General features: G+C 41.9%; 1 protein-coding gene across 5 annotated transcripts in view; it reads right to left on the bottom strand.

The window, feature by feature from the left end:
- The window catches only part of NBAS (NBAS subunit of NRZ tethering complex), a 310,311-nt gene that overhangs the window by 39,893 nt on the left and 255,691 nt on the right, over positions 1-14,727 (bottom strand). For 4 of the 5 annotated variants that reach the window (XM_081797175.1, XM_081797176.1, XM_081797177.1 and 1 more), the window contains 3 exons: positions 10,620-10,838; positions 7,536-7,738; positions 5,419-5,508 (listed from right to left, as the gene is read on the bottom strand). In XM_081797175.1, the coding sequence (XP_081653301.1) occupies positions 5,419-5,508; positions 7,536-7,738; positions 10,620-10,838 (512 nt within the window). Of the gene's footprint in view, positions 1-5,418; positions 5,509-7,535; positions 7,739-10,619; positions 14,470-14,727 lie in introns of those variants that run through there. The other variant, XM_081797179.1, reaches the window with a different exon arrangement.

Genomic DNA, 14,727 nt, shown 5'->3' with positions numbered 1-14,727 from the left:
CTGCCTGGCCTCCATGGGAAATGCATGTGCAAACTCTGATGTGTAAAAGGCTAGGCGAGATGAAGAAGGGAGCGAGGAGGGGAAGCAAGTAAACCTAAGTGAGCGACAACAGTGAGAGACCCCAATATTCTTGTTCTACGTGGATCCCGCAACTCAGGTCATTGATCCACACGCCACACACTTTCCTCACTACATATGGAGCTGGGTGGAGGAGACCTTCTCCAGTGTAGTATCTTCTATTAATAGCTTCCATGAAATAATTGGGGCACTTGGCCAGGAATAAGAGAACTGCAAATAAATCAACTCATGATATGATAATGGCCTTGCCATAGTGTAAAAAGCATGACTTTTGCAAATAATTAACACAATCAAATTCCATCAAAAGAAAAATTCCTACAAAGGAAATAATTTTGATGTACACACAATCCCAATCTCAAGTCTTAACTTTTTGGCAAATACGAATAACCACCTCTTTGTGGCTGTTTTCAAACATGCCAATCCAGAATCTCTTCCTGAGGTTCGTTTATCAATAAGAGCCTGGGCACATCTCACTAAAATGAGGCAAAAATGACAGCTATTCACGTTCTGCATGGAGCACTGGGTGTTATGCACAAACAATGAATCATGGAACACTTCATCTAGAACTAATGATGTAATGTATGGGGATTAACATAAGAATAAAAAAAAAACAAACAAATGAATAAATAAAGATGATTAGTAAGTAAAAAAAAAAAAAAACAAAACAAAACAAAAAATGACAGCTATTAAGTCATAAATATGACCTGATGTGGCCCCGAGAAATACAGCAGTAGAGTGGAGCTGCCCTCCTGACTGGTGACCCTGGCTGTTAGCAGGGCTCAGGGCGACAGACCACAATGCTCACGCACTGTGGGTACTTGGACAACAGCTGATGATTTATTTTGCCCCACAGAGCATGAAGACTAAGAAGAAATCAGATTCAATTTGCTCTGGTGGGCTTTCTTTTTTTTTTTTCCTTTTATTTTCCAAGCTTTAAAAATACTGTGAAATCCCTAGGTAATACCAAAGAGCTCAATGAAGTCTGAATGATCTGACACTGTTCAATATCCCTGAAGCCTTCAGACATCTGAAGCTGGACTGTGATTAAGTAGCAATTTACACAAACAAACAAAAACTTCTAAAATACTCAATAGTTCTGAAGGAAATCTTTCTTTCTTTTTGAATAGTGCACAGAGGAATTTCGCATTAATTACCTGTTTTCTGAGTGGATTTATTTCTGCACATCCTTTTGGGAATCGCTAATGTACTAATTCACACTAGTAGGTCATTCCTGTTAAGAAGCTCTCTAAAGGTACAGGAAGGTGGGCGGGGGGGGGGGTGTAGAAAAGGAAAAGAGGCCAAGGCAGAGGGAAGGAGATGCAAAAGGTGGGAAAACGGAGGGAAGTGACGCCCAAAGACCTTGCTGCTTCAAGTGTCATCCGTGGACTAAGCAGCACTTGGGAGCTGGTTATAAATGCAGAATTTCAGGCCCTACCCAGAACTACTCGAGTAAAATCTGTATTTTAAGAAGACCCCCAGGTAATCCCTGTGCACAGTGGCATTTGAGAAGACCTATCCGTTGCAGGCTCTTTAATATCAGAAGCAGATGAGATCTGGTGAGAGAAAATTCAGAGCATGTCCTTACCTGGGTGAGCCCGGACACACTACCAAACCTGTCTGAGCATCATTTTCTAATCTGAAATGGAGGCAACAACAACACCATAAGGGGGTTGTTGTGAGGACTAAGTGGGTTGCTGAACAGCCACTTCCAAGATCTCAGCCCTGAGTCATTGATGTTCATTACTTTTTTGTTTTTAAATGCTTGATGATCTTTTCTTAGTTCTAGGTTTAACAAATATATTATTTTAGAAAATTATCTTAGCTAGTGAATGTTTTTAAACCCATTTTTCTTAAGCAATCTAATCAACTAATTCTTAACCCAAACAGGAAATTTAGATTATATTCTCAAAATATGTTACAGACATACATAAATCATGGGAGAAAACACACTTATAAAATTCAATTTATGTACCCGAGCCTCTCAATAATTTATTACCTTAATCTCATCTTTAATTGTTGATGCTATAAAAGATTTTTGACACTATTTCAAATCCTTACAATACTTAGCCCTGATGTCTGGGGGCAAGAATGTGGTTAAGCTGGAAAGGAAGCCTGTCTGAGTGGCACTTGGCACAGGCGGACAAGGAGGCACAGGGGGCTTTGTGAATGAAGCAGAAGCTGCAGTTCAAAGGCGAATCAGACTTGTACCAATATACAAAGTCAAAGGAGGACATGCTGATGACGGCATAAATTGTCTAAAAATTAGGAACAAAACCACACACTTGGTGGTAGCCATGAATACACACACCCAAATTCTGACTCTTCCGTGCAGTCTACCTGCCAGGAACACTCTGGGTTGGTGGGGGCCTGACCTCAGAGCACAGGAATGTGTGTGCACGAAGAGAGGGGATTTACTCCGCAAACAGATGCCATGGAGGGCAGTGCATGTTGACGCGTTTCGGGGCGAGGACTGAGGGAGGCTGGGTATGGCCCTAAGGGTGAGGGTGACACACAGGCCTGGCGTGGCCTCCTGGAGGTGAGGCGGCCATATCAGGCCATGGAGTGAGTGACCGAGAGGGTTACTTTCAAAGGGTCTGAATCCCCATGTCACTCCAAAGACCCCCCTGGGAGTGGCTCCCCCATGTGATCTGCCAGGTACAGTTTTGGGAAAAGAAATCGAAGCCAAGGATTTAGGCTTTAACTGCATGGATTCAAAAAGTCGTTGCCAGAAATGAAAGTTATGACTTCGTCTTCCTTTTTTTTTTTTAAGCCAAAAAAAAAAAAAGTTCACTGAAGTTTTTCTGTTAAGAAGACTTTGTTATGCTGTTCCTCTGGAATAAAAAGTAAGATCTTGCTCTGTTTCTTCATTCCCCAATGTCTTCCTCTTTGGAAATCAAAGCTTAAAAAAAAAAATAAGTCTGTATGCAAGAAACCCAAGTTGGGTTCACCTGTGTTTCTGGCTGGAAATTCACTCAGAAGAATCCTGCCTTCTAATCTTTTTGAGATGTCTCCCCTGGAAGGCAGACTTACTGCCTGCTCAGATCGTGTCATCCCGTGAGGCCGGGCGCAGGTCTGCATCAGCTAAAAGCAGCCGTGGAAGGGGCAGGCAGGGGGCCGGCGGACGGGCTCTGACCCGAATGGCAGATGCTGGACGCACCTCTGGAAGGCGGCTGAGGGTTCCCTGCGCAGCACCTGCCTAGCTTCGCTACCTGCTGCATCTGCAGTGGCTCAGGGGGCCTCGTCGGCCTGGGGTGCCATTCCCCACCTCCTCCTCCTCACGGACTCCCTTTTCATGGACCAGGACCAACGACGTCCCTTGCGTACCCCGCCCTGACTTCCCCAGACGGAATAAACCGCTCCGTCCACCCTGCTTTCTGCACAGCACTTACCCCTCGGCAGTATGGCAGCTAGAGCTAGGGGAAGGCTTGTCTCGCCTGCAAGACTCTGAGCTTCTCAGGTGCGAGGCTATTTCTTCCCCGTATCTAACTCCTCCTCACTCAGCACGGGGCATGACACACAGTGAACGTGGAGATCATTTCGTTTCGCTTTTGAATAAGGCGTAAAATAGCTTCGTTATACTTCAAGACCCCAAAGCAAAGGGGCTTAGAAAAACGGTGCCAAGCGGAAGGCTAAGTAAGTAGAGGGCCCTGACTGCAATGCTTTCCCAGATTCACCTATATGGCTTCTCCTATTTTCCTCCACTCAAGCCTCGGGCACAAAGCAACACATGGAATGTACTATAGAGGCATCTGAGCGCTGAATTAGTTCTCAGAGCCGGGCTGGGATCCTGGTTCCATTTCCCCAGCCTGTGACTCAGGGCAAGGCCTCCTCGAAAATGGCAACAATACATGCAACCATCAGAAATAATCATAAGGAAATCTAAAAAGACAAATGCAAAGAGTTACAGTAGCAAGTAAATAAAAGAAGAATACGAAGTGTTTACACATTTTGATTGAAGCTATATAAAAATATATGTGTACCTGCACAATAACTAGAAAGTAATATGCAAATGAAAATAATTATATTACTGAATGAACTATGAGGAGTTTTCACAAATACTTCTTCATTATTATTATATATTTCCCATTAAAAAAAAGAAAACAGGGGCACCTGGCTGGCTCAGTTGGTATAGCAGGTGACTCTTGATCTCGGGCTCATGAGTTCAAATCCTACATTGGGTGTAGAGATTATTTAAAAAAAATAAAATAAGAAAATTGGGGCGAGGCCTTATAGGGATGACATGGCTATAAGATATATGAAAGATGTCTATAAACTCTGGCAAATACATAACCACCAACTTGTTGTTGCTGTTCTTCCTATCACTACCACTGCACCTGAACGAAAAATTCTTTCTAAAAATGGCATTAGACCACAATAGCCAAACTATTGAAAGAACCCAGACGTCTACTGACAGATGAATGGATGAAGAAGATGTGGTATATATACAATGGAATATTATGCAGCCATCAAGAATGAAATTTTGCCATTTGCAATGATGTGGAAGGAACCAAGGGTATTATGCTAAGCGAAATAAGTCAGTCAGAGAAAGACAATTATCATGTGATCTCACTAACGTGCAGAATTTAAGAAACAAGACAGAGGATCACAGGGGAAGAGAGGGACAAATGAAACAAGATGAAACCAGAGAGGGAGACAAACCATAAGAGACTCTTAATCTCAGGAAACAAACCGAGGGTTGCTGGAGGGGAGGGGGGTGGGAGGGATGGGGTGGCTGGGTGATGGGCATTGGGAGGGTATGTGCTATGGTGAGCACTGTGAATTGTGCAAGACTGATGAATCACAGACCTGTACCCCTGAAACAAATAATACATTATATGTTCACTGAACTTAAATTTTAAAAAAATGGCATTAGAGACACACACCTTTCTGTATCCTCATGTACTCTGTATAAAGCCTGTATACTCATGGCCCTCAGGCAAGGCAGACCTAACATATATAAAGCTTTCAAAAAAAAAATACATGTACTCTAGAAAGTTTCCTTACGTAACCCGTCCAGTAACCTCCTGGAGATGTGAATCCCTTCCCCCTCCCGGCCTCACGTGGAACGAGAAGAGAGGAGACCATGATCTCCCAGGCAAACAAGGCTCTGGGGAGCAGGCGGGTGTCCTGCTAGAGCTGAGAGGGTAAGAGGACAGCTGGAGAAACCATGACTCCAGATGCAGAGCCTCCTTAGATATGCGGAAAGTCCTCAGCTCTTCCTTCAAAACCGCCTAGAAAAGGAGGTTGGTCTGGGCAGTTACATAAACAGTGATATTAAAAGTAATCCTGCGATTCTGACGAGTGCCATGAGGGGAGATGCACGCACGGTGCTAGGCTTACCCCTTGTCCACGCTGGCATGGACAGCTGCAACAACACCTTCCAGGACCTGGAGGGGGTCCCCCGACCCACCGAGGTCAGCACTGCCCCCACTGTGAAGGGAGAGAGACAGAACCGATTCAGAAGAGGGCTCGACCTCAGAAAGCAGTGTGGCATTCACACTCAGATGCACCCAGCTGGATTCTGGCAGAAGATGCTGCCAGCTCATAGACATGCGGGGTATATGCAGTCTGCGAGTGCTAAAGATATGGAAATGAAACATTTTCTGCCCTTAAGGAGCTCACAGTCTAATATATGCTTCTTTTCCTATGAAGAAAATAAAATCTACTTGCATTCTGTCATTTAAAAAACATTCAATGGACATTAAATATATGAGCTATTTTAAGCATTAAATATATCATCATCTAAGTTCTCCAGATGGACTTAAAAAAAAACAAACGAATTATTTATGTGGTACTTACCAGGTACAAGTGCTTTACATATTTTCTACCATTTAGTTCCCAGCGGACTACGAGATAGGAACTATTATTATGCCCATTTTATAACTGTGTATGTCTAGAACTCCACTGAATTTTGAAAAAGCAAGAGAAGAAAAGTTTTAGGTGAGTTTTCTGAACAATTTAAGTGATAGGATTTAAATCAACTGCTGGATTCAGTTCTTTACGTGCCTTTGTTATTTTATATCTACTGAATTGTACTAACTTTCTAAAAGGTAAATGTTATGGATGCTGTCAATGGCAATTGCTTTTCCTTTGAAAAGGAGGTAGCTGAACTCCTGAAATTCCCTTTCCTCCCACTGCAGAAAGATTTAGTTCACATTTACTGAATGTCTTCTCTGTGCTAAGCGTAACATTTATTGGAGAAGAACCGTCTTTACAAGTGGAACTGGGCGCAGGGAAAGAGAGAGAAGTATAATTTATGTCAGAATTCTATAACTGTAAAAATATCACATCACATTTTATTTTAATTATTCATGACAATGTGTAATTTTTAGGAAATAAACTAAATTTGTCAAAGCACTAAGTTTTCAAAATGTTTTTATGAGGCTCATCTAAATCTCAATTTCAGAAAAAATAAGAAGATAGCTATGGATCAAAAGGTGCAAAATATGACCAACAAGTGTCTGTCATCATCTGAGAGAGGGGAGCGGGTGGCTCTTACAGCCACCACCAAAACATAGTAAGCTAATAACAGAACAAAGTTTTATTAATTTGACATTTGTTATTTCTTAAAAAAATGTTATATTTCTCTCTCTCTCTCAAATTACCAGATACCGCAGATCATTAAGGTGAAAACTGTAGGAGGCTGGGGTAATTAAACTGATAAAGGCTCATTTGATTTCAGTTCAGCTGTGGAAAACTGACATGCATTTAATCAAAAAGTTCCTCAAGAGCAATGAAGAATTACAAAGAAGGCTTAAAAAGAGAATACATTAAACACAACCAAATCTTTCAGCCTAATTGCATTATTCACAGAAAGCACTTCATGCCTCATTCTTTTCTGAGCTTAACTTTCCCCCCGCTTCCCTAACCCTCCTGGATGCATTCCCACGAAGACATGGGCACACTGACAGAGAGCTCGAACTTCTCAGTTGTTGGTTTCATGCCATCAACTGCAGGTAAATAAAACTCTAAGACACTTAACAGATGTCTAAACCTTCAGTATATGATTAACCTTGCCTTGTGTACTTCAACAGGAGCTTCTGGGACCCATTTGGCAGCCTCTACAAGGAAGGGGGAGTAGAAAAGCCAAGAGCTGCACATCCACCTGGGTCCCAAGACAACCTGACGCTCGGCTACCTCCCACACAGGCCATTTTGGCCTTACCCTATTTCAAGAATTATTTGGGGGCCGGGGGAGAAGAGGGTCTAGCTGAAAGTTAGTTTGAGGACACACTACACACAACACCAGTGGGGAAGCATTTTCATGGTTCTCCATTCTCAAGATCTCTTAAGACACAAGACTCTGAGAAATCTCATGAACATGTCCCGCTTTTATAAAGTACTTCATCGTTCATAAAATGCTTCTACATACGTGGTATTTTTTCTCCATTACTGCGAAATGAGCACTACTACCAGCAACTATCACCGCAGGTTTCCAACGACTCTTCTCTAGCCTACCTCAATGCAGAAAGGATCTTCCTTACTGCATCCTGCACCACATCCTTGGGCGAGATGTCGAGAGGGCCCACGGCCACCTGCAGCAGCTGCTGAATCATTCTTAGAGGCAGACCGTCCAGACACATGGCCACAGCTTGGTCATGAAGTTTCCCTTTCTCTGATCGGGACAGATCATAGAGGTCACCGTACTTCCGCAGTGTTTCCTGCAAAGATATGGCATGCAACACCTGAGTATCAAACAGGAACTCAGTGTGTCCACATGTACGCAGCAAAGCATATTTAGAAGATTCTCAAACCCCACACTGAAGAACAGGCAGTGGTTAGTAGGAGTGGGGGCTCCAGGGACACCAGGCTTGGGGACAGATCCTTGCTTTACCATGTAGTAGTCTGTGGGCCTTCAGTGGCTGCAAAATGAGGAGGAGGACAGAGATTCTTGCGAACAGGGCGTGTCGTGAACATTAAATGAGAGAATGTAAAAGGCCTGTAGCACAACGTCAGGCCCAAAGTAAAGCTCATGAAGCGTAAGTTTATTATTGTGACTGGGCCACAACCACGTGACAGCTCAGGTCCACAACCACCAGCTGTCAAACCCAGGTAGTACACGTGTGTCACCTGATTTAATGCTTCTAATAATCCTGCAAAGAGTTTTCATTAGCTCCATTTTGCCAAAAAGTAAACTGAAAACCGAAAATGTAAAGTAACATGCCCAGAGTCACATGGCTAGCAATTCGGGAAATGAGGATCAGAATCCAAAAGACTACATTTCCCGGCCCCCATGCCACACACCTGCCCCTCTGATAACGTCTGTAAAAACCAACGTGACGATAAATAATGTATGAAACAGGCCACAAGCTACTGTTTTTCATCATACCAAACACGGTCACTTAGGGTAAAGAATGCTTTCCAGGTTCTGTATAGCTTCTCAGGTAATCTTGAATATGCTCTCTTGTCTTTCAGAACCACCACGTAAAATCCAAACTTTAGCTGGATAGTTGATGATATTAAAGAACTGCTGTTAATTTTTTTTTATTGTGATCATGTTCTAGTGGTGTGTTTACATGCATCCTTTAGAAACAGATGTGCAAGTATTTACGGATAAAGTAAACCAGTGACTGGGATTTTCTTTAAAATAATCCACAGGAGCGGGGTGAGGGTAGGTGGGAGTATGCATGAAGTAAGAGAGGTCATATTCTGATCACTGGTGAATGACTGCCCTGGGAGTTTAGCACACGACATTTCATTTTACTCTTCTCCCCGCTGTGAAACTTCTAGTAACAGAAAGTGCCCGTGAGTGCAACAGGGCAGCTACTCTTATGCGTCCTGAGCAAGAGGAAACCGAGGCACCACAGGATAAAGGCCTCTCGTCTAGACTGCACTCACCTAGGGTACAGGGGATCTTCTTGCACTGGGTGTACAAGTGAAGAGGTTAAAATTAAGGTCTGAACTTAAAAGGGACAAATGTATGAAGCTGAAAGTGATTTCCAGTGTTTGCTATGAAAAGCACCTGAATAAAATCAAATAAGGTCCACTTTAGGGACCAGAAGTGTCTGCTATTATGGACCATCCATGGTCTGACCGAATGGCATTTGCAAGCAGCCACTGGTACCTTTAAATCACAGCCGAGCGCGAACAAACGGCTGTTTCTGTTAATCTTCCCCCCGACCTCATATACATTGTTCTAGTCACTCAAAGACAATACCTGTTCCAAGGAGAGGGATGACAATTCTATTCTCCAGATTTGAGCACCGTATATTTAATTTAAAAAATAAGACAAGTATTTAATTTTTATACTAATAAGTATAATCACTTTTACTTGAAGAATTCAGATTTTACCCTAGTTCTCATAATTATGGATTATAGCGCTGTACATGTCAGTAGGATAAAATCCAGATTGGTAAAGCCAATTTGTTCCCTGCAAAGCCTTCTCTATTGCTTGTACATCATTTAACGTGATTCATTAGACAGGCTAATAGCACTGAAAAATACAAAATGAAATAAAACTACTATCAAACTTTGGAATTCTTCCCATCATCTTTTCCATGAGGGCTTTGCATTTATGTGTCTCATACAAATTTTGAAGTCTTCCATTTGTTCATTATCTGAACTGCTCTCCACTGACCCGCCTTTCTATCAGGAAGAGCTCTCCACAAGCCAAGAATACAATTCAATCAACATGTACGGTGTGAGAAAAATAAAAGAGGAGATTAGTGGCCACTCAGAGCTTCATTTACCATCAACATTAAATGGGCAAATGCAAAATTACTTAGACATCTAAACATTGTTTTCACCTACATGAAACCATTTACTGATTGATCTGTCAACTTCTCAGTTATGGAAAAGAATAGCTAAAACTCTCTGGGCTGGAACGGTACAGAAGAAAAACTACAAAAGCTACAGAGGATTTCCCCGAGCTGTCCTCACACACTGGGCCTCACGTTTCCTCATGGGCAGCGGCTCCGGACTCTTGTGAGGGTATTTTCTGAGACACCATGAGAGTCTCAACTGGAAACCAAGTAGGAACAATTCTACTAGCCAAAATAATTTATATCAATAATAAAATGATATTGGAAACATGAAATACAAAAAAATAGGACAAGTGCATATAACTGGAAAAAAAAAACAAAACCTGTTGAAGCAGGTACAGATGGCTCTTTCTGAATTTTTCTGAAAATGAGGGAGAAAAAAATCTATCATTTTTCAGTTGAGACAGCAGAACACCTACCAGCTTGTTGGGCTTGCAAACCACTGTCCTGATCGCTTCTCAGCTTCAGTGACCGCTCCCTCCCCCAGGTACCCAACCTGAGTTCAACTCAGGGTTCTTTCCCCCATCCTTCCCACCTCCTCCCTGCCAGAGATTAATCCTGATAAGTGGCCTCAAATCCTTTTCAAAGAACTGAAAACCAAATCGACAATCAAGAGGTAATGAAGAAGCTAAAGGATAAATGATGAAGGACCATTTTTAAAGACATCTGCAAGATTGAAAACCCTAACAAAACCACTAATATGGCTTGAAAGGAGAAATGAAAGTGGGTACTGATGTTATCTGAGTGAGTGAGCATGGGGAACAAGTTTTCACTTCATTACCTGCTCACTATTCTTCAGAGAAACAAGGAAGCTGTGGTTGAGGGTTTCCAGGTGAGCAAGTGATTTCTCCAGATGATTCAGGGCATCTGCATAGGTCATTTTAGAGTCACTAGCTTCTTGAATGTCCTCTTCCAAATTTCTTTTCCGCAGCTTCTCAGTAAAATGTTTGACTGTCTGAATAGCCTTCTTAGTCATCTCTTTACGTGCTTCCACAGACAGCTTCAACACAAAAAGGGATTGAACAGTGAGACAAGCCAGCCCCACGTTATCAGAGACGGCATATTTAACAAGGGACTAGTGAGGCAGAGAGAACCAAAGTGAAATGTTGGCATACAACTTTAACCAGTGAATAGGCTTTTGTTATATTAGCTTTTCTTCTGTGAGGAAAACAACAACATGAGGGACCATATGCGCTATTAAACTAGTAAATATAGATTTTTTTAATCTAATATGCAAAAGTAGGCAGTATATGATGAAACCAGCATTCAAACAGAGTCCTGGTTACAGTGAAAAAAGGAGGAATCATTTCTACAACCACAATTACCAGTTTTGATAATTTACTATAAGGAAATGATTAAAAAGAAGAAAACAGTATTGGCATGAAGATTTTAACTGGAATAAGACTATAAAATAAAACCTCAAAAGCAATCTAATTGCCTGATATAAAACAAATGGTAACTAACTTATGATAAATTACTAGATAGAACATTATGCCATCATTAAAATTAGAAATTATAAAAACAGTATAGCAATTTGCAAAGTGCTTATCATAAAATTTTAAATTTTAGGCATCAGAAATCAAAACTGTCTACATTGTGCTTATATTAAAATCCAAACTAATCCTGTGTGTACGGCTGAACACAAATACACACACACACACACACACAAATATTAGTGACTACTGATGTTAACATGTTGGGATTATGAGCAATTTTGTTCTCAACTTTCCAAATTTTCTATAATAATGTCATATTCACTTCTGTACTTACCAAGTATTTATTGAATTCTGATATGTGAGAGTCATTTTGTTAGGCATGCAGGAATCATATTTTTCTATTATTAAAAATATTAAGCTTACTTGGCCTGAAGTCTGAACATAACCCATCCTGACGGAGGCACCACACATCGGTCAGCCACGTTGGGCCTTTTCAGGCCCCACTGATTTGTGCTGCTTTGGATCCTAGATTTAGCCTCATGTCAACTACTCAAGCACATTTTTACTATAGCCTTAAAAGGGCGTTGTGTTAATTTAAAGAAATAAATAAAATAAAAACAGAGTCCTAGGGCAAAATCTTATCTTTACTATTATTTCTTAAAATCAGTTACCGTGTGTCTCTGGTTATCCTGAAAAGTTACCACAGGCATCAAAACATGGCATCAGTGACCGTACTCGGAGGCCAACCCCTCCCAACCTCCCATTTCCCACCAGCTCCCTCCAAGTCACTCTACACAGAACTCATGTTGTATAATGCAGATGGCTGACATCTTCTTCATCCCATGTTCATATGGGTAAAAGGTAACTTTAGGAAGTACTATTTCCACTGAATTTTAACTAAGTGTGTGCTTTGCAAATGCAGCTTCAAGTAAGCTTTGTGGCCAGACTGCTACCTCCAAGCACTCATGACATACAACAAAATCAGAAGCCCCCAACTGACAGGCAAGTAGTTACATTATTCTCTTCACTTGCATACACTGTGAACTCTCTTCTGTGGTGGAGAAATAGAAGATAATAGACCTTGTGTAGTTCATAGCCCTCCTTACTTCGCCCATCATGTGGATGGAAAGACTGAGCCCCAGGGAGGTTGTGAGATATGCTGGGGTTCCTCAAGTAAGAGACAAGACTAAAAGCCAGCATCCAGGTGCCTGGTTATGGAGCTGGTGCTGCCCTTTCCCCGCACATCACACAGCTTCCATCCTCACAGGCTACCTCCTCACAGGCTCTGACAGAGCGATGATGGGTGCATGCTGGCTGGGTGCTCCACAGAAGCAAAGACAAGTAAGAATATGGCAGAGTGAACCCTTCCTTTCTGTTCACTCATATTTGTCTCCCCAAGAAAGACAGGTTTGGGGAATATTTGGATATACCAGCTGGCCAAATGTCTATTCCCTCCTAGCCTATTGAGGGCCATGGAAGAATTTCAACCACAGACCAGCAAGAGAGTAGGGACAGGGCGGGCAACTCACACGTGCAGGGAGCAGCGTCCTGGGAGAAACAGCTGGTCTCCATACCCTGGGACAGGTCCAGATGCGGTCTTGGTTGTCCAAGTTTTAACGTGCCATTGTCAACCATCCCTGGAATAGCTAGGTAAGTAGGAAGGGCACTCACCTCAGATAACCTGGGCTTAATGTTCACTACTGGGTGACTAGACAACTTGACAACATGCTTCAAGCCTTTGTTTCTTCTGTGTGAAATGTGAAAAATCTCATCTAGTATGCAATGTCCTTCTGAGAATTTAAATGAGATAATATATAAAATAAGCTGAATTGTAATATGACCAACTGATACAATACACAGGCCATCTTCTACCAGTTAGTTTTTTTTATCTTCCTAATCAATTTGCCACATAATCCCTTCTAGAAAAACCTTTTCATAAGCTCGGAAAATTCCTTGGTATGGTACTTCAGGACTTTCACAAGCTGGCTCCAAGCTAACCTTTAGTCTCAAATATAATTGTAGCCCCCATTCCAAGCTCCATACACATAAATTTTTCATCATTCCCTGGGGTCACTAGGTATCTTGTCTCAGCAAAATGCTCTCTCCTCTCTTCTTTGCAAGGCACATTCCTACCCGTTTTAATACCAAGACACACACAAGTCATCCTGGATTCATCTGTTTCTTCAGACTGGCTAGTCCATCAGCAGATCTTCTATTCCAACAAGTGCATCATCTACTGGCTTATATACATGGAAACTCTAACTGCCCAGCAATACTGAGTCTAGGCCTCACACTGATGTCTGTGCTTTCCTAGAACCTGCTATGGAACGGCCACAGAATGGCCACTAGGGGCAAGTGAATTTTCTGGGAGCTTAAATTACTGGACCTCATCACCAGTGTTGTCAGAAAAGGTCCCCCCACCCCTTATGTTTAATAATCTTTCAGAATAACTAAATAACCCAAGAGTTACTAAGAATATAGAGTGTAAACAAATGCAACCCTAAATTAATTTTCCTGAGGGAGCTGGGCCTGTATAGAGGCAGAATGATATTATGATAGAAGATATAAGGACTGGGCATTTTGCTTCATTGGACACTTAAGCTTTTCACTCTTTACTTTATAAAAACAGGTCTGTCACTGAAAGACTATAAGGTGAGATTAGGAAATACAAGTTTCGGGAAACCTAGGTGGCTCAGCTGGTTAAGGGTCCAACTCTTGATGTCAACTCAGGTCTTTATCTCAGGGTCATGAGCTCAAGCCCCACACTGGGCTCCATGCTGGGCATGGAGCCTACTTAAAAAATAATTAAACCAAAGCTGGCGGCATCACAATTCCAGACTTCAAGCTCTATTACAAAGATGTCATCATCAAGACAGTATGGTACTTGCACAAAAACAGACATAGAGATCAATGGAACAAAATAGAGAGCCCAGAAATGGACCCTCAACTCTATGATCAACTAATCTTGGCAAAGGAAGGAATGTTCAATGGAAAAAAGATAGTCTCTTCAACAAATGGTTTTGGGAAAACTGGACAGCCACATGCAGAAGAATGAAACTGCACCATTTCCTTACACCACACACAAAAATAGACTCAAAATGGTTGAAAGACCTCAATGTGAGACAGGAGTCCATCAAAATCCTTGAGGAGAACACAGGCAGCAACCTCTTCAACCTCAGCTGCAGCAACTTCTTCCTAGAAACATCACCAAAGACAAGGGAAGCAAGAGCTAAAATGAACTACTGGGACTTCATCAAAATAAAAAGCTTCTGCACAGCAAAGGAAACAGTCAACAAAACCAAAAGACAACCGACACAATGGGAGAAGATATTTGCAAATGACGTATCAGGTAAAGGGCTAGTATCCAAAATCTATAAAGAACTTATCAAACTCAACACCCAAAGAACAAATAATCCAGTCAAGAAATGGACAGAAGACATGAACAGACATTTC

This window comes from Leptonychotes weddellii, chromosome 10, assembly GCF_054177405.1.
Source record: "Leptonychotes weddellii isolate Sample4059 chromosome 10, ASM5417740v2, whole genome shotgun sequence".
In the NCBI taxonomy this organism is placed as follows: domain Eukaryota; kingdom Metazoa; phylum Chordata; class Mammalia; order Carnivora; family Phocidae; genus Leptonychotes; species Leptonychotes weddellii.
Note: the sequence above shows the minus strand (reverse complement) of the source record. Positions and strands in the feature narration are given on the sequence as shown.